This window comes from Mustelus asterias, chromosome 15 (assembly GCF_964213995.1).
Source record: "Mustelus asterias chromosome 15, sMusAst1.hap1.1, whole genome shotgun sequence".
Classification (NCBI taxonomy): Eukaryota; Metazoa; Chordata; class Chondrichthyes; order Carcharhiniformes; family Triakidae; genus Mustelus; species Mustelus asterias.
Window position 1 is genome coordinate 45,054,547 of NC_135815.1, and position 22,577 is coordinate 45,077,123.

At 40.1% G+C, this 22,577-nt stretch overlaps 1 protein-coding gene across 3 annotated transcripts in view; it reads right to left on the reverse strand.

Annotated features, from left to right (window-relative positions):
• Positions 1-1,913: 1,913 nt before the first annotated feature.
• nrxn1a (neurexin 1a) overlaps positions 1,914-22,577 on the reverse strand; it is a 1,876,664-nt gene continuing 1,856,000 nt past the window's right edge. For all 3 annotated transcript variants that reach the window (XM_078229844.1, XM_078229842.1, XM_078229843.1), the window contains one exon: positions 1,914-5,314. In XM_078229844.1, the coding sequence (XP_078085970.1) occupies positions 5,010-5,314 (305 nt within the window). In that variant the 3' untranslated portion in view covers positions 1,914-5,009. The remainder of the gene's footprint in view (positions 5,315-22,577) is intronic.

The following is a 22,577-nucleotide window of genomic DNA, read 5'->3' on the forward strand; positions in this document are numbered from 1 at the left end:
ATTCTTTGAGAACATTACATGTGCAGTGGACAATGGGGAACCTGTGGATGTGGTGTATCTGGATTTCCAGAAGGCATTTGACAAGGTGCCCGACCAAAAACTGCTACATAAGATAAAGGTGCACGGTGTTACGGGTAATGTATTAGCATGGTTAGAGGATTGGTTAACTAATAGAAAGCAAAGAGTGGAGGTAAATGGGTGTTTTTCTGGTTGGCGATCGGTGACTAGTGGTGTGCCTCAGGGATCAGTGTTGGGACCGCAATTGTTTACGATTTACATAGATGATTTGGAGTTGGGGACCAAGTGTAGTGTGTCAAAATTCGCAGATGACGCTAAGATGAGTGGCAGAGGATGCTGAAAGTCTGCAAAGGGATATAGATAGTCTAAGTGAGTGGGCGAGGGTCTGACAGATGGAGTACAATGTTGGTAAATGTGAGGTCATCCATTTTGGTAGGAATAACAGCAAAATGGACTATTATTTAAATGGTAAAAAATTGCAGCATGCTGCTGTGCAGAGGGACCTGGGTGTCCTTGTGCAAGAATCCCAAGGAGTTGGTTTGCAGGTGCAGCAGGTAATTAAGACGGCAAATGGAATTTTGTCCTTCATTGCTAGAGGGATGGAGTTTAAAAACAGTGAGGTTATGTTGCAGCTGTATAAGGTGCTGGTGAGACCACACCTGGAGTACTGTGTACAGTTTTGGTCTCCTTACTTGTGAAAGGATATACTGGCACTGGAGGGGGTGCAGAGGAGATTCACTAGGTTGATTCCGGAGGTGAGAGAGTTGGCTTATAAGGAGAGACTGAGTAGACTGGGGCTATACTCATTGGAATTCAGAAGAATGAGGGGAGATCTTATAGAAACATATAAGATTATGAAGGGAATAGATAAGATAGAAGCAGGGAAGTTGTTTCCACTGGCAGGTGAAACTAGAACTAGGGGGCATGGCCTCAAAATAGGGGGAAGCAGATTTAGGACTGAGTTGAGGAGGAACTTCTTCACACAAAGGGTTGTGAATCTGTGGAATTCCCTGCCCAGTGAAGCAGTTGAGGCTACCTCATTGAATGTTTTTAAGGCAAGGATAGATAAATTTTTGAACAGTAAAGGAATTAAGGGTTATGGTGAGCGGGTGGGTAAGTGGAGATGAGTCCACGAAAAGATCAGCCATGATCATATTGAATGGCGGAGCAGGCTCGAGTGGCCAGATGGCCTACTCTTGCTCCTAATTCTTATGTTCTCATGTTCTTATTATGCTCAGCAAGGTAGGAGTGCCTATAGATCCAACAGTGGCCAGTGTTTACACTGGCACTGTGGTGACTACAGAACTGTTGGTCATTCAACTGGCCAGAAGCTCTCTAAGGTGGGACATCCTCCCAAGAGAGGGCAGAAGTTTTGCTTAAAACAATGAACACTGCTTCCAATATTAACTTGCTGCAGGACAGCGGTTGCAATTGTGAACGACCTCCCCACCAACTATTTACTGGGGTGGGTTGGGGGAGCCGGGGCCCCTGTAAAATCTAGCCCAATGAGTGTAGATAAAAGCTGTTACTCTGCAATGCAAAATTAAAGACTTTGATAAATACAATGAGTAAATGAAGGAACGCAACGCTGGCAGTGTACATTCTGTTATTTATAGACTGCTTTCCAATCCCAGAAACATACATACAAATGAATTAGAAGTAATATCTCCTGTGATATCTCCAATCTACCTGGAACTTTATTTCGTCAGTAAAGCATAGGAGTCACATTAAAAAGTTCTTGAATGTTCATTGTTGGCTTTGTTACAAAGCCAAAAATAAGGTTGATTAAACTCCGAAAAGTAGAAACAATGTTATGGAAATATCATACTACACCGGTACCAATGTAATTGGGTGTTATTTGCAGTTAAACAGGGAAGAAGCAAAAGATTGTGTATCACAAGGTTTCTATTATAAGAAACATTTTATTAACAAAAACAGTAAATTCCACTGGCTTAGCATTTCCAATAATGGTTAACTTGGCTTTTGCAACAAAATTTTCTTTCAATATTTATCACACAAAGCACTCGAAGATGGGGCTCCAGAATGGTTTTGCTCATTTTATCTTGTGTGAAATGCATCATTCATAAGTAAAATTTCATACAGTTTTAAAACAAGAGTTTGCCAAAACACAACACGTTACAGTACCAAACAGTATCAACCTAAATGAGATTTGGAAACTGCCATGCTAGGGGCTGTAGGTAGTTTAAGACATAAGAAAAAGTTGCTTCAGTGCAGCCATTAAACCAAATTGTTGACTGCATGGATACAACCACCTTGGCAACATGAATAGCTTAAAACTGTCTAGTTAGTCAAGTGCTAATTACTTTACGATATATTCTACTGTTGTCTAGTTGCTTTCTAAAGTTCCTACAGCCACTTTTAATGTAACTCTGATTGTATGAGCGTGTTTAGTAATGGGATTAACTGAAGTAAACAAATATTTTTCTTCCCATTTTCATCTGTTGTCTGTATCCATCACCAGGCCTTGGGCCTCTTTTATATACCTTTGCATCACCAAAACAATGCAACTGCCAAAGAATACCACTCTGCACAAGTTATGGTTCCATGCTGAATCCAGAACGCCACGAGACCTATCAATCAATCTTAAGTATGGAGGAGTTTCTCAACAACTTCTGAATCTGCTTTCCTAACAACAATAAGGAATGCACAGCAGATTATGCAAATTGAGGGGAGAAAACAGACTTTGATCTCACTGTAAAAGGTTATTTGTAAACTTGATCTTGTGGGATTTTCAAGTCTCCTTCTGGTACAATTAAGAAAGTATAAAATGTTTTGAATTACTTTTTCCAACCTTCCTAATTTCACAAATGCTAACATGTTTGTGTGGGAAGCTTGAATATGGTTGACGTTTTTCATGTTACTGGAGACAAAGGAAAGCTGACTTTAATTGTAGAAACATCATCGTTCTACACAATAAAATGGGTCAGCAATCAAATGTTAGTATTCATATTAAAATTTAAAGGGGTGCAGTCTTCATGAACATTTTTAGATAATGCATTACTGTTTACAAATGCTTAATATAATTGCATAAATCACATCACAACATATCACTGTCAAGGTGCATGTGACATTATTGTGATTAAGGACCCATCTGCTCCTCAGAAACTGACTATAATGAGAACACATTTCTCTCTCCAAGGTAAAAGCAAAGTGATCAAAAATGAGTTTTGTTTGGACAGGATTTATTCTAGGTGGATAGCATAAAATGACTAATGTAATGATTGTTTTAGATGTCATCGAGGTGGCTGTAGCAGTTGGCAAGGAGACTATAGTCAATTCTAAGTGACTGCTGACACAAAATACACAATTCCTGTTATGTTGTGGCCCCTGCTGTTTAAAGCTAATTTTAAATTCCTTCTTCCTGTTTGAATGTGTGAACATCTATTTTCCTCCCAGGAGGTCTTCTAGCAATTCAGCTGGTTTCCCTTGAAGTACACCCATAGAATCTAATATATTCTCTTTGTATTTGATTTGAAGTACATTACAACCGGGTTTATTGCTGTGAAATCATCTAAAAATAATATAGAAGCTAAATAATGAGTTCTTAAGATCTATACACTTTAATAATCCACATATAGGACTGTTTAGTCAAAGCTAGAAAATGAAAGACCTCCAATGCTTTAATGTTAAAGCTTTCAACTTTCAAATGGGATAAGGGACATTTTAAATAAAAAATGATGAAACATAACAATATGAAATAGGAACAAATAAGCAACTGTATTTTCTGCAATGACTCTACAGATACTTAGGAAGGTTTCCATGTAACATGTACATGACATTAAGCAACATCAATATCTGGCTTGCAAATAATTGAAAGATCAGATATTTCTTTTAGCATTTTTCATTTTCCCCACTGGATGTAGTAAACAGAAAAAAAACAAGGTGAAATAATTGAAACCAATTTCCACTGGTTTACCTTACAAAGATTTCATAGCATCAGCCACCATTTCAGTGTAAAACCCGCTTTGTTTCCCGCACCACAAAACCTCATAAGAACATAAGAGATTACTGTCTGAGTCAATTACAAAAAATGCAGCTAAATCATATGTACATTCATATGTATCCCTCATACATGTATAGTAGACATTCATTACGATGGAAATTAAAAAAGAAGTTTGAGAAATTAATGACGGCTGCAAAAACATTGTAACATTGCAGACGTCATCAACAACTTCAAACCTGTCTATACCTAGCTACAGCTATAACATTACGTTTACCAAAAAATGTCTGGATAGCAGAGATATTTGCATTGTCTATACAACAGGCTATAAAACATCACTCATCACAGTCCAGAAAGCACATATACGTGTTTGTATAAATGTATGTAATAACATATTAGCGTGCATGAAAATTTTCAAATGATTGTATCTATGCTCTCTTTTATCTGTATATATCCATGCCTTACATTTCCTGTGGATGAAATTAAGGCTTTCCTTACTTCTTACAACCAGAAAGGGATTATTCCACTTTATACTATTTTAACATTAGTCTTATGTTGTAGCCAGCACTTAAACACAGGTCGCCCATGGATGTAAAGATGATAAACCCTTTACCGTCGAGGGTCTGCTAACTATTGTCTATTTAAGTTTCTTGGAGTAATGAGACTTCTGTCATGTTGCACAATTGTTTAGCACTTTGGCTGAAAACTCATGGGTAACAGGTAGATTCTCTGTGCACTGTCGTAATACTCTTCTTTATGAATGCTTCATGCTGTTGTCTCCACAGTAAAGTTCAGACAACGAGAAGACGGAGCGAATGAAAACACTGTGAACAAGTAGGAGACTTCAACCAGCTTGAAATGTTAATGCTTACTTTACAAACTGTCGTCTTTCCTTCCCGATTATGTGTACTGTCTTTATCCCGTGTGCTTTGCAAAAAGTACATCTCAGTTTTATCATGTCTTTGATAAAATGAAGTTTTTTTTTGTTTTCCTTTTCTTTTTACAGGCTTCCTTCTTCAAGAGTGTATAATCAGACGTAGTACTCTTTATCCTTATTCTTCTTGTTTTTGCTGGAATTTTTGGCATTGTTCACCTGCTTCTCTTTCACCACAGCCCCATTGGACTGAGCCGAGTTACTGATGTAGTTTCTGCTCTCATCCACATGGTAGGAGCCTTCGTCCCTATTCCTGTACTTGTACATAGCATAGAGGAGGATGAGAATGCAAAGAGCGGCTGCTGCCACAATCCCAACCACCATCCCTGTGGTGCTGCTCGATTCCCGAATCACTTCCGCTGTACCTGGGAAGCCTCTGCCATCTGCTCCGGTGGGGTTTGCTGTGGGCACATCATGAAATATGGAGGAGGTTATTACTGGGCTTTTATATGTCAGCATGATTTGATAAGATGGACAAAGGGATACAATACAGAATCTGGAAGGGGTTTCAAGCCACTGTTAAACATTATTTTTCTGGCCTGCAATTTGGAAAAGAGAAAGTGGTTGCAAATCTTAACAAGAGTTAAACTAAGTGTTTGATCAGTGCTTACAAATACTTTGTTAGTTCTGACTTCCTTTGTATCCCACCCAGGTATCTGCGAAGTAATCTTCAAATAACGATATGCACACTATAGTTATAGTGTTATCTGTTGACTGGATGAAGTCATGTAAGAACATTATCACTAGGTGGCAGTTTGGAATTAACTACTCCCCTTGTACCTTCAACCACCTACCGTGAAAGAACACTGCCTTAAGGGTAATGCCACCCCATTAACTCAATTGGTGTTGTCACAATCAGTAATGCAAACCTCAAAGAAAAAGACAGTTTCCTTTTTTTCGATAACAATAAATCAACAATGGCACATGATGAAGAAAAGCAAAGGAACATGATGAAGTGGAGGAATGGGTTTCTTATGGGACTTCTGTGACCATTAAAATGACCTCCTAGGAGCAAACAAAGTATAAGGTGTATTAGAAATGGACAGCACTGTGGAACTGCTGTTTATTTAAAAGAAAGAGCCAAAATGCATAGATGTTCAAGTACAGAAACATTAACACAGGTCAACTTAGCAGCACATAATGAGACTTATGAAATGGATGACAACAGCAATTGGTTTATTGGTTGAATGCAAACATTAACACTTTAACATTTATCCTGAAAGTATCAAAAAAGAATGCTCACCATACATGTCAGTCAACAAATTGCCCCCATGATTTGGCATGAAGGAAAAATGAAAGAAAGTTGTAAAAGAATGATCTAGAAACACGATCATATTTGCTTCTTACAGTATTTCAGCTTCAACGTAACACTATAAAGCATATTAAAACTGTTAAATCTTTCAGATTAGTTAGCATACCTGTCAACACATTACAAAATAACAATTTTTCATGCTATCCAGGTACACCCATCTTTATTATCATATCCTTCCCCATTTCAAGGAAATGGGTTTGTACATCTTTTAACAGAGAGAGTAAGTGGTGGTCTAGTGAATCTCCTGTCAACTTGAAATTAAATACAATGTGAAAAGATCAAGCCACAGCCCAGGAACCACACGGCAGAATGTTAAACTCAGAGACGCAGTAAACATGGGGTGCTCTGAAAGTTATCTTCATCGACTGACGTATCCTTATCTGTAAAGCTCTGAGATAAATTGTTTATTAAATGTTACTCCTTCTTAAGGTTTTCCACTGAAATACTTTCAATAAGAATGACTTTACCCAGCACAGTGGATAATTCTCAGGTCAAATCTATATAATGCTTGCTCAAAAGAATTGCTAGTTAGTGTCATTTTGAACTTGACTACTAACCTAAAAAAGGTGCATGAACACAACTCTGGGAGACAGCAAGCAGACATAAAAGCTGAACCACTGTGAAATAGTTCTTGACATGGTATACACAATCTTACCTTAGAAAATGAGAAAAGTAATTATGCAAAGTCCCTGTATCATAATTATACCATTACGCTACCAACAGATTCTCTAAAGCCTCAATGGCACTACAGTAAATTTCTTGTCAGTTTAAAGATATTGCTTTGTATTCCTCTGTGTGCCCATCACTTGTAAGCCAGGTCACCTTTGAACCTTGCACGCACATTAACAGAGCAATGGCAAAGTCTGCACTCACCATTTGCCACATTCAATTACTTAAGCAGAGAAACTCAATTTCAATGATAATTAGTGCTCCCACACCTCTTCAGAATAATAACCATTTGTCATGTACTTGAAACCTGTTTAGATGTTCAGTCAAGCCCATCAAATTTCAGCTTTCCATATCATTTTGATGGCAGAAAGGAAACTTTAGAATTAAGGAAAGAACAAACGGGAATAAAACACAAATCATATAAGTACTTTCACTAATAGTGTACATCAGGACTAACAAAATGGTTAGAGAGAAGCAGAGAATTTAAGCAAGACAGCGACTAGACGCAGAACAGTTTCACGGATTAATTTGTTAAGAAGTATAACCTTTCAGCTTTAACACCACCATCGGATTAAAGGCCAGCAGTCATAATGGAAATAGAAATACCCACTTTTGTTCAAATAGCTAATTAACCTTTATTGCAAGAAACATGAACTGGTTCTATTGTGATGAAAAAGTATGTTTAATCTTGTAATTCCGAGCTAAATTGAAATCTGCTCAGTCAAGTACATGACCCAAATTTACTTTCATTTTAACTAGGGTAGGGAATAGGATTCCTCCAGCTCCTTTCTATTTCTGTATGTGTTTCAGTCACTGAATTTCATTAGTTTGATTAAAACTATATGGGGTAGCAAATTACGAGGCGGGGGGGGGAGCGGACGGATCACGCAACCCTCACCCCCAGAAGCAAAGTCGGCATGAAGTTAACCTGCACCACTGGGAGGAAACCCTGCCCTCGGGAGCAGCTGGCTAATTCAATTGGCTGGCAGCTCCAGCGGTCCCAGTGACAGCAAGAGTGTATTAGCGGGCCCTGCTGAGACTGCAACTAGGAACAAGAAAGCTTGGGCCACAGAGCAAGGCAAGTCCTCTGTCTGGGGCCGGGGGCAGGGGGGTTGGGCAGGTTAGAGAGGGGAGCGGAAAGGGGGGATTTTTTGGTGCCCATTCCTTTTCGCCCTTTGAAAGACTATTTGAGCAAAACAGCCTGCCCAACGTGAGATTTATGGCATGGGCAGCACATTGTCGGGTCAAAAACAGAGAATGCTGGAAAATCTCAGCAGATCTGACAGCATCCGAGGAGAGAGAATAGAGCCAACATTTCAAGTTTGGATGACCCTTCGTCAGAGCTGACTTGCTGCAAACAACTTCAGTTGACCCATAATTATTTATTAAAATATGACGGGCGGGTTGAAGATTTCAGCACCTGCCCACCCTCCGTATTATGGGGTCAACCTCAGGGCTGGGTGGGAAGGTGGTGGGATGGGCACCTATCCTTTTACTTGTCCCCCTGGCGAAAAGGTGGCATGTAAAATGCAGCCCATGGTATTTGCACCAGGAATAATGATCCTCAGTAATACAGTACTTGTGCTTTGGACTGGCTCATTAGGAGGGAGGAAATAAAGACTATTCACTCTTAAGAAACAAGGATATCCAATAAAGTAGCAGAATTACACTTGCACTGAGTTTTTTTCCCACAAATTTTTAAGATGCTTTGGTTGGGGGCACGTGAATCAACATGGCAGGCACAACTAAAATGTAAATTACTGAGGGCATCTCATTTGTCAATAGCCCTCTAATATCTCATCCAAGATGCTGACCGAGAAAGTAACTGTCACTGCCAGGAGTTAGACTAATCCTTTCCTCAATTGTTGTGCACTTTCCGGGATGGGACATTCCATAATGAATGGATAGTGTGAAAGTTGGCTGCTTGCTCACATTCTCAGCTTGGAAACCCAAAGGCAAAATATTGCCGATGTTGAAAATCTGAAATAAAAACAGAAAATGCTGGATACATTCAGCAGGTTTGGCAGCATCGGTGGGAGAGAAATAGAGTCAACGTTTCGTGTCATCTGATAAAAGGTCACAACCTGAAACATAAACTCTTTCTCTCCCCACAGATGCTGAAGATGACAGAGCTGCTTAGTCTTTTCAACATTTCATGTTTCCAGTTGCTACTCCATCCTGACGGTTCTATGGAGATCAATTAACTCAGCAAGGACCAGGGATCAAAAATGGAATGTTTCTGGACTGTAGTCCAAAAACCTGAATGGACCAAGAGGGAACTGACTGGGTTAGTGCAACACTTTCAAATATGTTACCTTGAAATTAAAATTGGAAGTAATTGCCTGTGGATGCACTGCTGATAGAAGTGCATCCTACAGTTGTCTAAATTTGGAAAATTGATGTATAAATATTTGTAAGACATTGCCAAGAAGGATTGATAAGGGTTGAAGGAATTGACAATTAAAATTAAAAATGTACCATACTGAAGAAACAAATGAACAGTGAAACAGTAATGCTAATTGTGATCATTCTCTCCACATCTGGAATGCTACTTCTCACAGCACCTTGGTCTGCAACCATTTTTATCCTTCCTCCTTACACCAAATTCTAAGCAGTATGTGTGAAATCTGGTCATCAAAATTGTAACAACATTAGTTAAGTTTGTGTTTAATAAAGTGGCACTATGTTAATTACTTTATACCTGTAGACAAAGCTGTAAAAATCCTTAGATAAAAGCAAAATACTGCAGATGCTGGAATCTGAATCGAAAACAGAAAATGCTGGAAAGGCTCAGAGCTCAAGGGTCATCCAGACTCGAAACATTGGCTCTGTTCTCTCTCCACAGACGCTGTCAGACCTGCTGAGATTTTCCAGCATTTTCTGTTTTTGTATAAAAATCGTTACTTTCATTCGATAGCTCAATTTTGCATATCCAGTGAAGCAAGCCAAAAATATATGAATTAAGATTTTTAATACAAGCGCAGAAATGGCCACTGCCAGGCTGCATTTGTCTTTGCTTTAATTCTAATTCACTTAGGATCAGCAGCAAGTCCACCTCTGAAACCTTCATGGAATCTCCTACATTCTTTTCGATTAGAATATAATTGCCTAATTATATCCCCCTGTGATTTTTTAAATTATATTTTGCAATGGCACAAAAGCTTCAGCATAAATTTGATACCACTTTCATTGGTTCACTTGATTGAGACTAGACTTCATACTAGGGGTTCACGTGACCAAAGTAAATCACCCATATCTCTCTCTTGTGATTTACGGTGTCAACTGAAATCGTAGAATAAATTATAACCCCCGGTGTGTGAACAGTATCCATCATTCAATATGAGCATTTGAAATATTTGAAGTAGAAACAAAAGTGCTGTAAGTGCATAAGACAGTCAGTGGCTGAAATAGAAAGTTAACAATTTAGATGGGACTGTTTATGATGGATAGCCCATCTCTTAAAATTCTTAGCCATGCTTTCTGTTTCACACATTGATTGACTTGTTTAATTTTAGTGTTTACAGTTGCTATTATGGTACACCATGCCCCAAACCTGTCACTGTAATAATCTCGATTGGAATAAAGCATAATCCTGCGTGTTTACTTACTGGCACAGTGCAAAATCAAGCACAGTAGTAATATGGTGAACTTAAGCGATCTTGCACAGCATTATATGGTGGCCAGATTAGCATACACTAAGATACTTTATTTCAATATACAGAAGCAAGAAAAATCAGCAAATTACCAGGTCAGTTCAGTAGGTTTAGTGCTAAACTGAACATAAAATATCTTGGATTCAAAATTCTGGCAAAATTCGCTCAACATTTTGTCCTTTTCAGTCATGTTCCAGGATTTAAGAAGAAACAGGAAACTCAGGATCATGAGCAGTGATTAGCACAAGGCTGCAGTACCTATCTTTGGGAACTCCAGGCTCTTTAGAATTAAAAAAAGATGGCATGTAAAATGCAGCCCATGGTATTTGCACCAGGAATAATGATCCTAGGTAATACAGTACTTGTGCTTTCTACTGGCTCATTAGGAGGGAGGAAATAAAGACTATTCACTCTTAAGAAACAAGGATATCCAATAAAGTAGCAGAATTACACTTGCACTGAGTTTTTTTCCCACAAATTTTTAAGGTGCTTTGGTTGGGGGCACTTGAATCAACTATGCTCAAGGGTCTATGCACAATAGGAGTCTATGCACAATAGGAGTCTGACTAATGGAAAGTGATCTCCATGGGTCATCACTCTTGCAAATGTCAAAAATTAGATAGTATACTTTCAAATTTCAAGGGAGAGCTTTTTGCTCGTCAAGATTAAAGCAGGGAGTATGGTATCTCACAGCAGTTGGGTGATTTGATCCAGCTAATACATTTCTTTCATTTTATTTAACACTGGGCAGGATTTGTCAGATGGCAGGATATGCTGTCTGGCCACCACAAAAGTTACCGCACTCACCCCTATCGACGTTGGCTGCTCCACAACCATGTATGCTCTGTGGAGCTTTAGCTAGTTGGAGGCAGGACAAGCACCCCTCATTCGAGAGGAAGCCCCCCCTCAGAGAACTGCTGGCAACTCTGCGGTGCCAGCAACACCACCAGGACTGATGGTCACTCCTGGCACTACATGCAATCCCACCTGTCTAAGTGTGTTGGGAAAAGCAGGACCATGTGGATACAGGGGTCTCAGGGTTGGAGGGTGGGGAGACCCCGGGGGAGGTGGAGGTGGTGGCAAGCATGAGATTGGAAAGGCTAGTGGGTAGGGAGTACCTGGTCCATACCTTTGGGAAGGGGTTCATAAGGAAGGTGCACCCTCTCTTTCCTGTCTGAGGCTGAGCAGACAGCTCTGCTAGACTTTCTCCCACCCCATCACTGACCTCCTTGCTGCCAGTCTCAGAACTGCGACTGGGTGGTAAGTAGCTCTTAAGTAGACATTGATTGCCCACTTAAAGGTCTCAATTGGGCAAGGGCAGACAAGATAGGGGTAGGCGGGAATTTTACTGGTCCACCCAACTGCTAACACACTGGCATGGGCCTGTTGAATTTTGCCCATTTTTTCCACATGAATATATTTTATATATATTTAAGAGTACAATGTTCAACTTGTGAAAATTGCTAATGCGGTCTCTAATGTGCTCAGTTAAGGAAATTTATCAATTTATCCACTGAAATCAATTTGGAAGGAATGTAACTTCTGAAAGTTGCCTTGGCTGACTTGGATATATCTTAGCGTGTGCAGAAATATTTGCTCAGGCTCAATGAAATGAAGAATTAATAGAGGATATTTATGTAGAATACAGTGATCAAGTGGGAAAAGATACCAAAACTAGACACTGCCCACATTGAGGTCATAGTGCCGGCACTGGCATAAATTGGGCATTCACTTGATCCCCATTATATATATCTATAAATAATGCAGAGTAAAATTGTGCTGGTCGGGTGAGGAGATGTAGGCTTGTAATGTTTAACATTGGCTGATTTTACCAGCTTTCTAGGAATTGGTTGGGAAGCATAATGGCCCATAAGATGGCAAGGGAATGGGAGAGAAGTGTTCATTGCTTTCCTGCCACTGTGGCATTTTACCAGTAGGTGGAATGGAGGAAGATGAACCTCCTAACCAGATGCCAACTGCACTAGTTAAGTGGCAAATTAAGGGTCATTGCTGGCATTTTACCAGTGGTGGGTGAGTCTTGGCCATTATGTGGACAGAGCACCTGGTGAATATGGTAGCCTCCCTGCTGGCTCTGTGTTAGACTCTCAATGGTGCACTGAGTGCCACCCCAGTGGTAATGTCCATCCCATGGCAATCTCCTTCCCCTATCCTCACCAACACTTGTTCTCCTCCTTGCTGGGGCATGCCTGATAGGCCATGACATGCTCGAGTCCCACTTACTTGGCTGGGAGTGTGGCTTTCTCCCATGGCATCCTCTTTGTTAGGTGCAGTCCCAGCCCTGGTCACTGCTTCCACTGGTGCTGCTGAGCTGCCAGCCCTCTGATAAGCTGACAATTCTTGGGGGTGGATGCTCATCCCTATTTGCTGGACAGCTGCAAAACGTGGCCAGGGGTCCCACAAATGGTGGAGGTGGATTGCCCCTGCCCACCCCGCCCGGTTTTCGGGCTTGTTATGGGGCCGTGGCCACACCGGTAGAACTTGGGTCTTTGCAAATAAATATAAAAGTGTGTAAAAAATGGCTCCAGGTTCATCCTTCACAAACTGGCTTTCTGGAATAGAACAAACACTACAATAATGACTTGTATTCATATAACATAGAAATTGCACCAAGGGAAGAACAAAATAGGTGATGAACCATCGGTGATATTTGGAGAGGTGAGCAAAAGGTTGGTCAAATCAGTGAATCTTAAGGATAGCCATTAAGGTGGAGAGGGAGGAAGAGGCAGAAAGGCTCAGAGAAGAATTCTAGACAATGAAATCCTGCCCAGCCAAAGGTACATCAGTCAAAGAATTCAGAGGATATTGTAAGCTCGAGGAAGTTGCAGATGGGGGTTGACAGGGGGCATGAAAGGATTTAAATACTTTTCACAAAGAAAACAATTAAACAATTTTTGCAAAGCTTGGTGAAGGGCGCTGTCCTTCACCAAAATGGAACTGGCGTCCTGATTCCGCAAGTCCTGCCCCCAAACCCAGCACCCACCATTTTGCCAGGGGACGGATTGTAATTGACACATCTGTGGTTCATGGCGGCAGTTGCACTGGGGTAAGTGCTGCTGTTTTCAAACAGATCTAATTTTCATGACTGGGATGTCGAAAACACAATTCATGGGCTTTATACATTTGAGGAAAAGGCCTAAAGCTGCTGGAGCTGTTTAGAAAAATACGGTACCCTTCCATAGAGGTCTAGGTAATGCATTGGGAGAGCTAAGGTGCCGCTTTGGAAGAGGCCAGATGCCCTTTGGGATTGTTAAGCACAGACATGAATGTGCCTAGAAAGTAAATACGTTTAGTGGAATGTCAAGCTATCAAATCATTTAAATTCAGAAGTCCTTTACATTTTTGGAAAGAAAACAGTGGCTGCTTACAATTTCACCAGCTGTACATTGGCATAGGCCTGAGGTTAATATTATTGGATTAGTGCTGCTTGACTATTCTATAATCTATCGTTATCACAGTTGATGCCTGTAAGTTCACAGTTTGATTGACAGTTCCAAATGATTTAAAGTCTATGATGTAGGACTATGAATGCAAATGTTTATTTTAATAGTGGATTAAGTGCTTGAAGTAAATGTTTGTTTGTATTAAGGATTAAGTACTTGAAGGAATTTAAATGTATTAATTTCTTTTGAATAAGAGTGTTTTCTGTTGAATAATGAAGTCTGTAACAGACATTCAGAAATGTATTTAATTTTTTCACCAGTTAACACCCGCCCCCGGGAATGAAAATCCGGAGATCCAGGGCAATTTCTCCTGAGTTAGGTTTGCGGAGTAGGAAATCTTCCTGACTATGTGCTTGCTCTTGATTTGGGAATGAAAATTTAGCCCAAGGATGAGAATTTTGAAATTGACCCATGATGTATTGTGAGCCAATGGATGTCAACGAAGATAGGATGAATGGATAAACAGAACTTGCTGCAGGGTCAGACATGGGCAGCAGAACTTAAGATGAGCTGAAGAAAGCGGAGGATAGGAAACTAATGAGAGCATTGGAAGAATTTAGAATGGAGATGCCTATTGTATGGATGAAGGTTGCGTCAGCACATCAGTTGAGATAAACCCAGAGGCAAACATTGATACCAAGGTAGAACCAGGCAGATAATATATTTTTCCATGAATCATATATATTTGAAAGGAGGTCAACCTGGCAAATACTCACAGATGTTTTTATACTTTACTTTTTATGTAATATTTAGTAGTTTAGCTTAGTTTCCTCCATGAATTATTAAACAAGGAGAGAAATTCTCTCATCCTGCCCACTACAGGCAGGCGGGGGGCAGACCACTCAAAGGTCATTGACCTCGGGCAGGACCATGCAAAAGTCCATTGACCTCGGTTTATGGGTGAGCGCAGCCAGAGAATCTCATCCAATGTCTTATTTAACAAGATCAACATCAATCTCCCTATGCATCCATGAAGTACATTGTACCTGCTGTTGCATAGAAACGCACAGAAGCTGAAGAATTAATTTCCAATTAAGTTTGTTTTGCATTAGCTGGCATCATGTAGCAGATCACAATAAATAGCAGACTTTCATGATAAAACAAAGTAGTTTTTTTTAACCATGTGATGTGATGAGCAATTTATTATTATGCTCTACAATCGAGATTGAAGGAATTGAGTCAGTATCTTGGTCTCCTGAGCCGCAGTTATGCAGCAGGTCAAATGCACACACGTTTTCCAGTTGTACCAGTTTATTTTCTTGTCTTTCTCCTGTTCTATATTAGACTTGCACAAGTGAGTCTTAGTGACTGTATAATTGAACGCCTTGGTTAGGGCAAAAAAAACATATTGAATGGATGTTAGACCAGAGCGCCATAGAATTTTTAAGGGTGGTTATCTTTAACTATCTTCAATTACAATTTATTATCTTTGTCAACATAGGCAAATAATTCCAAGTAATATTTAATTCCATAGAATGTTCTTAATCAACATATTCCCTGCTTTGTGAAGTTGTGTTAATTCTTTGTAGCACTGTAATAGAAGATGTGTCCTCACAGAAAGATGTGGGTGTGACACCTCTTCACGCTGTCAGGTTACAATAACAATAATAATAATGACCTCTGCCTAAATTGGGATCTGAAACCACGGATGGGTTTCTCCAGCCGTTCACACCAGTGGGATTATTTGGTCTCACTGCACTGAACAGAGATTTGGTTGAGCACCAAATTCTCCATCCTCGCTAACAGCGGTGGGGCATGAACGGTCAGAGAATTCCAGCCCACATGTCAAAAGGCAGACATTTACTGCAAGGGACAACTTGGATGAATTTATTTCCACAAACCTCTCTTTCAGCATTTTTAGAAATGAATACAATATATGATACAACTGAGTGCAGAGCTGCAGCAATGGCTTAAAATCTACCATGAGGGTTGATAAAAAACTGTAACTTTATAAAGTCGTTCTGTGTCTGAGATGGCCAACCTAATTTTCTTTTAAAATGTCCTGAATCTAATTTCCCACCTTGTTCCCACATCATGGTGGCAACTAAAACATATTCTCAATACAGCTTTTGAATATATAACTCAATTATAAAGCTGGATCTGATTACCCACTCCAACATGGACCTCCTGTAATAAAAGAATAAAAATGTTTTGACGAACGTGGGCATATCAGATTAATATATCAATTTTGTTTCTATGAAGCAGCCATGGGCTTTCTGAATTTCCTGGGTGGGGTGGGCAGACAGAAACTGAAATACTGAAAGGTTTCAGAGAAGATCATCACTATTGTGCTGAGTGAGGTCAAGGATAACAAGACACCAGACCAAAATGGACTTCATACAAATGTTTAACATCATATGCGAGTTGTACTGCATGTCGCTTAACTGAAACCCAAAGCAGAACAGTAACAAAGCTAGCAGGGCAAATATTAAATTAGATTGATGCCATCTGCAATGCAATTTAATGAAACTAAAGGGTAGAGCTAACATTTTTACAACATAATATAGCTCTTGTCTGTTATACAATTAGAATCTATTTAATTAGTTTTCAAAAACACTGAATTAGACTAATTAATATATCCAGAATGAGTCAGACAAATTACTGGTTGCAGGCTGAATATGTTAATGATGGGAAGTTGCATTACAGAATTTTATTAGAGGAAGACAATATTATTAGAGAGAAGTATTTTTAGTCCATCATACTTGCCCCACAGATGAAAGAATAACTTAAGAGGTCATCAGCAAAGGTCCTTATCCAGCAGAGGTATTTTTTGTTTGTTCAGTGTAAAAGCATTCTTGTGCGGACATGCTGCATTAAGTATTTCAGATGGAAATTACCAACTTTAGAACTAACTAACACAAAACCTTATTGTTACACACAAATACTAGGAACAGGAAGACTGCAGATTACTGGTGAGCTCAATGACAATCCACTGGAGGTATATTTTCTAAATGTAGCACGTTGATGTTGGGAATAACACTTCCTTTGGCAGACGATACACTGGGCTCGATTCATTTTATTAAATAACTATCTGGAGTTGCAACTTTGTTTGAATAGTGTCACACAACAGCACTGCCATGAGGCTTAATGAGTTTTGTCACATGCCTATATCACTGTCATTTTCTATTGTTTAATTTGAAAGCACTATGGTAACAGTTTGAAATAAGTAAAGCAGAACTTTTAATATTTGAACAAACTTCAACTTAAAAGGAAAGACTCACTAAATTACATTTCAGATGGCGCATATCAGTCAACCTGAAATGCTATCACTGTTTTATCCAGTTGCATGATAAACTTGACACAACAATGAAAACATGTATCTGAATTACACCATTTCTTTAATACTGTACAGGAAAGTTTCTGTTTGTGTGATACTGCAATAGTCCGAACCTAAGGTCTGTGGCCAATCAACTATCCAGTAAAATCAAAGCATTGCTGGGAGGCAAACCTAGTGCTCTGTGTGAATTTTAAATACGCTATTCTCTGTCATCTAATAATTTATCATTTTATTTCAAACTGCTAGTAGCTGTGGAAATTACTTTTGGACAGATCTGCAATATAATCTAGAATGGAACAGCTTCCTATCATGAGGTACTGCAACTCATTTTAAGGAGGCAGAAAAGAAACAGTGATCGGATACGTCAGTGATGTGTACAGTGGTGGACAGTCTGAGAAGGCTGTACATCAGTCCTCCCATATTGTCGATCAGTGCGTCAAAACTCAAACAGTTAAAATGGAATAAATTCAAAATGAAACATTTTGTTACGGCTGGTTTTGACCAGACTAAAACTAGACCACAAATGTTGCAAGCATTGTTTTGAGAGTACACATTTTCTGCTTTTGGAAGATTTCTTCTTTAGAAGTATCCAGTTCATTCCTTTTGCACATATCAAGTTTAAATAATTATTTTCTGAATGAAGTCATTGAGGCCCTATGACTCCATCCACCTACTGGTATATGTTATTAAGAAAATTTTCAAATATTAGTTACAATGTGCATTTAAGTGCATTTACATTAACTATTGCAGTTTGATTATGTATGCCATAGGTTAAACTCAGGACATGGCATCATAGATTCATAAAGATGTGGGTCTACAAACTTGTCTTTGGGATAAGGCTGCTGAGTGTGATCATGTAAGCACAGAGAGCCACATGTTTGTCCTCTGGCTCTCTACTTTTATAGCAAAATTCAGTACACTCATAAACACTAACTCCTGATCGTGGGCAGAATTTTACCCGAGTTTCGTACGATCCCGCCTGATGCCAATGGAGAATACCGTTCTCCGAGCCTTGCCCAGCCCCGGAATCGGGGAGGGCGTCCTGGTAAAATTCCAGCCACTGTCGAGAAAACAGCAGCAAAATGGCGCAGTCAAACCTCTCTCCCCAAAGAGGATGCAGATAAAGCACAAAGCAACAACAAAACTGAGGTTATCAGCTACTTTAACAAGCTGCTCCATCTTTCTCGTGATTTTAATTGATTGTACAAACTCAACATCCTTCATATCATACTACAATACATGTGATGCTAATTAATTAATATCTGCAGACACCTACACTGATGGTCAGACACAGCTCTGCACAATCCGTGTTGTTATTGGCCGGCTGGATCAAAGCTATTTCTTCCCCGGAGTTTTGTTTGAACAAGCGGAGTGGAGCATTGAGTTCATTGGGTCTGGGTAACACTCGTCCCTCTGGCACTTTAGGAGGGGTGAGAATGTTGCTACCTGCCAGTTCATGTTAACCCAGGCTCCCTTCAGCTATATTCTATAGTCAGTTGAATTTTAGAGACAGCAGCATGCAGATGACACATGGGTCGTTTACCTCCAGCTGCAGACATAACAGGCTGTCAGTGCTGAGTGACTGAGGATGTAATCTGCTCTGAAATCATGGAAGTGGATGTACGTTACACTTCTGTAATCTTATTTGGAAGAACTTGTTTTTACCTTGACACCATTTTTTCAGAGTTTAACTCTTCAAATTGTTCACTTACCAGCAATGTTCCATAACTAAAACAAAAGAATGTTGCAAATCATGCAGCATCAGTGAACATACAAACAGGTTCATGTTTTGGGTATGGAGCCTCCTTCCAAATGTTTGAAGGAAGGTACATAGTGAAATATTTACCTGTCTGTTCTTTCCATTGATGCTTCCTGACCTGCTCACAGTTTACAGCATTGTCTATTTTTATAAATGATTTTCAGCATCGGCACTTTTTATCCATTAGATTTCTATCTAATTGTGTGGTGCAAGGTCTGGATGGCATGGTGGCACAGTGGCTAGCACTGCTGGCTCACAGCTCCAATAACCCAAGTTCAATTCCGGCCTCGGTGAGGCACATTCTTCCTGTGCCTACGTGGGTTTCCTGTGGATGCTCCAGTTTCCTCCCACACTCCAAAGATGTGCCGGTTAGGTTGATTGGCCAACCTAAATTGTCCTTTTGTGTCAGGGAGATTAACAGGGTAATATATGAGGTTACGGGGATAGGGTCTGGGTGGGACTGTTGTCAGTGCAGGCTTGATGGGCCCAACAGCATCGTTCTGCACTGTAGGGCTTCTATGATTCTGCACACAACTGGCTCTGTATAACCAGAATACTTTCCAACAATTTTTTTTTGTCTACAGTAACAGAAAATTTTAAATTTGGACGTGTGAATACAAGCAAAAGAAAACTTTTCTCACAATGAATACAACTGAATCATATAAAATAAATAGGATGGGGTTTAGCAACATGGTGATAGAGCACATCACAGCTTACAATCTATGTTCCAGGTCAGTCTGATGGACTTGTAAGTGTGCCCAAAAACCTGTTAACTCTGCGAGATTAGTTAAGCATATCATGGTAAGTTGATAATTGAACATTGTATAGTAGTGTAACACACTCTGAGAATCTGTATTGGCAATATCTTCAGAAATATTGGAGTGTGGAATTGGTGAAACAGGGAATGGGTGGTGAACTAGTAGGCCCGAGGCACGTTTAGGCTACATTTAAATAAGATCAATGACTGGTAGACACCAGCCACACATCCCAAGTTGCTTGCCGGCAAAACGGAATTAAATTTTGTTGAAATGCCCGAGGACAACATGTCGCCAGCAGTGAGCCTCAGCAAAATCCTGGGGGGCGGGGGGGGAAGGGAGGAGGGTGGTAAGCAAACAGAATTGTGGGGTGACAGGCAATTGCAACTGGGTAGAGGCAGTTAGATCAGGGAGATGTCTGAGCAGAGTCTGACTATCATGATTGCCATGGAGCCAGGGTGCAGCACACACTCCTTTGAAGATTGGTGGTTAGCCACCTGGACACTGCAGTCCAGCTGTGGTAAGGGTTCCTGAAATGCATGCACAGTCTAATCCTGTTATAGATGGATAGCTATATGTCAGCTTTTACCAATAAAGCAAATGGCACACATCCAGCATGGAAACTCTGTGTTGGCAACAAACGTCTAGGCATATAAATGATTGAAACAGTTATCAAGATGACTGCAAGCATATTTACAAGGGCATGGAAAAAGGGCAAGTTATCGGATGTATGCACAAAGAACAGTAAATGACCATTTTAATATTGAAATGATGACTTGCAGGTCAAGAATTAGGTCCAATGTCACTGCATCTATCTACATGTATTTAGTAGGGCCACTGGGTCATTGGCTGCAGTTGACAATCAGAAGTGACTATAACCCAGAAAAGACTGATGCAGAAGTAAAAAGTGAAGTGGAGTCAGGCTGCCACAAGCTGTGAATAAACGGTTAGTAAATATTTCTCAAAAATCACAACAAATATTTTGTTGTTGACAGGCAAACAATTAGTGTCAAAAACCTGGAATCTGAGTTTTTGCAAATTTCTAAGACTGTGACTCAAAGAGAATGAGGCACTGAATAAGATTGCTTTTTGTGCTGTGATTTTTATGGTGCCTTTTTCTTACAGTTGTGTCACTTGACATTTCTTTCCTCGCTTTAGATTATTCGATAATTGTTTTATTTTTCAAGGTTGCACTCTCGGTCTATCATATGGGCTGACATTCAGTAGTTCAGTGCCTTGATCAGTCTGTGCACAACGATAGGTAACGTAATGAGTCAAGTTTATTGCTTCTTACAGTTTTAAGACTGAGCCAAGAGCCCAACAAAGGGGCAAAGTGGGGAGCTTGATTTTCTCTTCATTGGCCAATTAGTGACATTCACGATCTAAAAGAGGATGGTGAACTGCTCTCAAAAATGGCGGGCCAATAAAAGGCTCTCCAGCATGGAAGAAGCTGCAGAGTGCTTTTGTAGGTAAGGGAGAGGCATCTCCATCTTGAGATGCTTCCTCAGCAACTGCAACAAAATCCAAAATATCAATGACTACTGATTGAGGAACCCTGGACGGACTGCAACCAGTATGGAAGGACCTCAAAGCCGACCTGGAGCACTAACCCTTTTGGTCTGACTGGAAAATTCCAGTCACCTTCTGAAATTAGCCTAATTTGACTTTTAGCTGACCTTAATTGGCTACCCACTGCGTGAAGGCTTCCGAATAAATGGCTCAAGAAGGGAAGGTGCTGACAAACTGGCATGCCAGCCGACAGCATAAAATTACACATCTATCCTGCCTCTGTCCTCAGCCCCCTCTCAGGATGAAAATTCTGCCTCATTAGATCATGTGGATATCATTCTCATGTGTGATTTATCCTCCCTGGATATCCTCCTCACCTGCACTTAGCATCTACAACCACAGGATAGCAATCAGAGTGTAAAAACTGGTTGGTTTTCCTTCTCATTAGGTCCATAGTTGCAACATCCTGATAGGTACTCTTGCTAAAACGAGCTAACTCGGCAATGAATATGGGACCTTCTATTCTGTCTGGCTCTGTTCCACAATATGTAATGAAGTTACCCACCAAGGCTGCGGGGAAGTCCCTCTATTCTTTTTGAGCTAAATTTTCATGTAAGGGGTTGGAAGGCGGAGTCAGAATTTGAATGTCAATCAACTGGACCATCAGCAGTAGCAGAAAGCATAAGCACATGACACCGCTTTATCTTGCATAAATAATGGGCGAAACATTTACAAACAGTTCTAAAAAAAAGGCAGTCAATTAAGCAATGCTTTTCTCTCGTGCGCACCTGTTTCACCAAACTAATGGATGTCTGGGCACTCAACCAAACAGCTTTTCTTCTTGGATGTTTTGTCAATGGCTTGTACTTTCTGCTACTGATACTTTAAAGTTGAGTTGATTGACACTTTTATAGGGCTGCAGTGAGAGCAGATTTTTAAAGAAAGTTATGAAGGGCTTTTTTAAACTTTTTGTCATTTTTACTGTAGGGTTCGTTCATTCTGTACAGAATGCATACTGGGTGAATGGGCATGGAAATGCTATAACTTGGCATGGAGGCTTTGGGGGGTCATAGGGGCTATGTATAGGTTTGAATGGAAGATGTGGGAAAGTTGATACTTTCTAGCAGAAGGAATGGGGAGACACAATGTAGACTTAATGACACAATTCTAAAGATTGTGCAGGCTCAGAAGGACCTTGAGGTCTATATGCAGATTGTTGATGGTGGTTGGATATAATGCGAGAGTAGTTAGCAAAACAGATGGGAATTT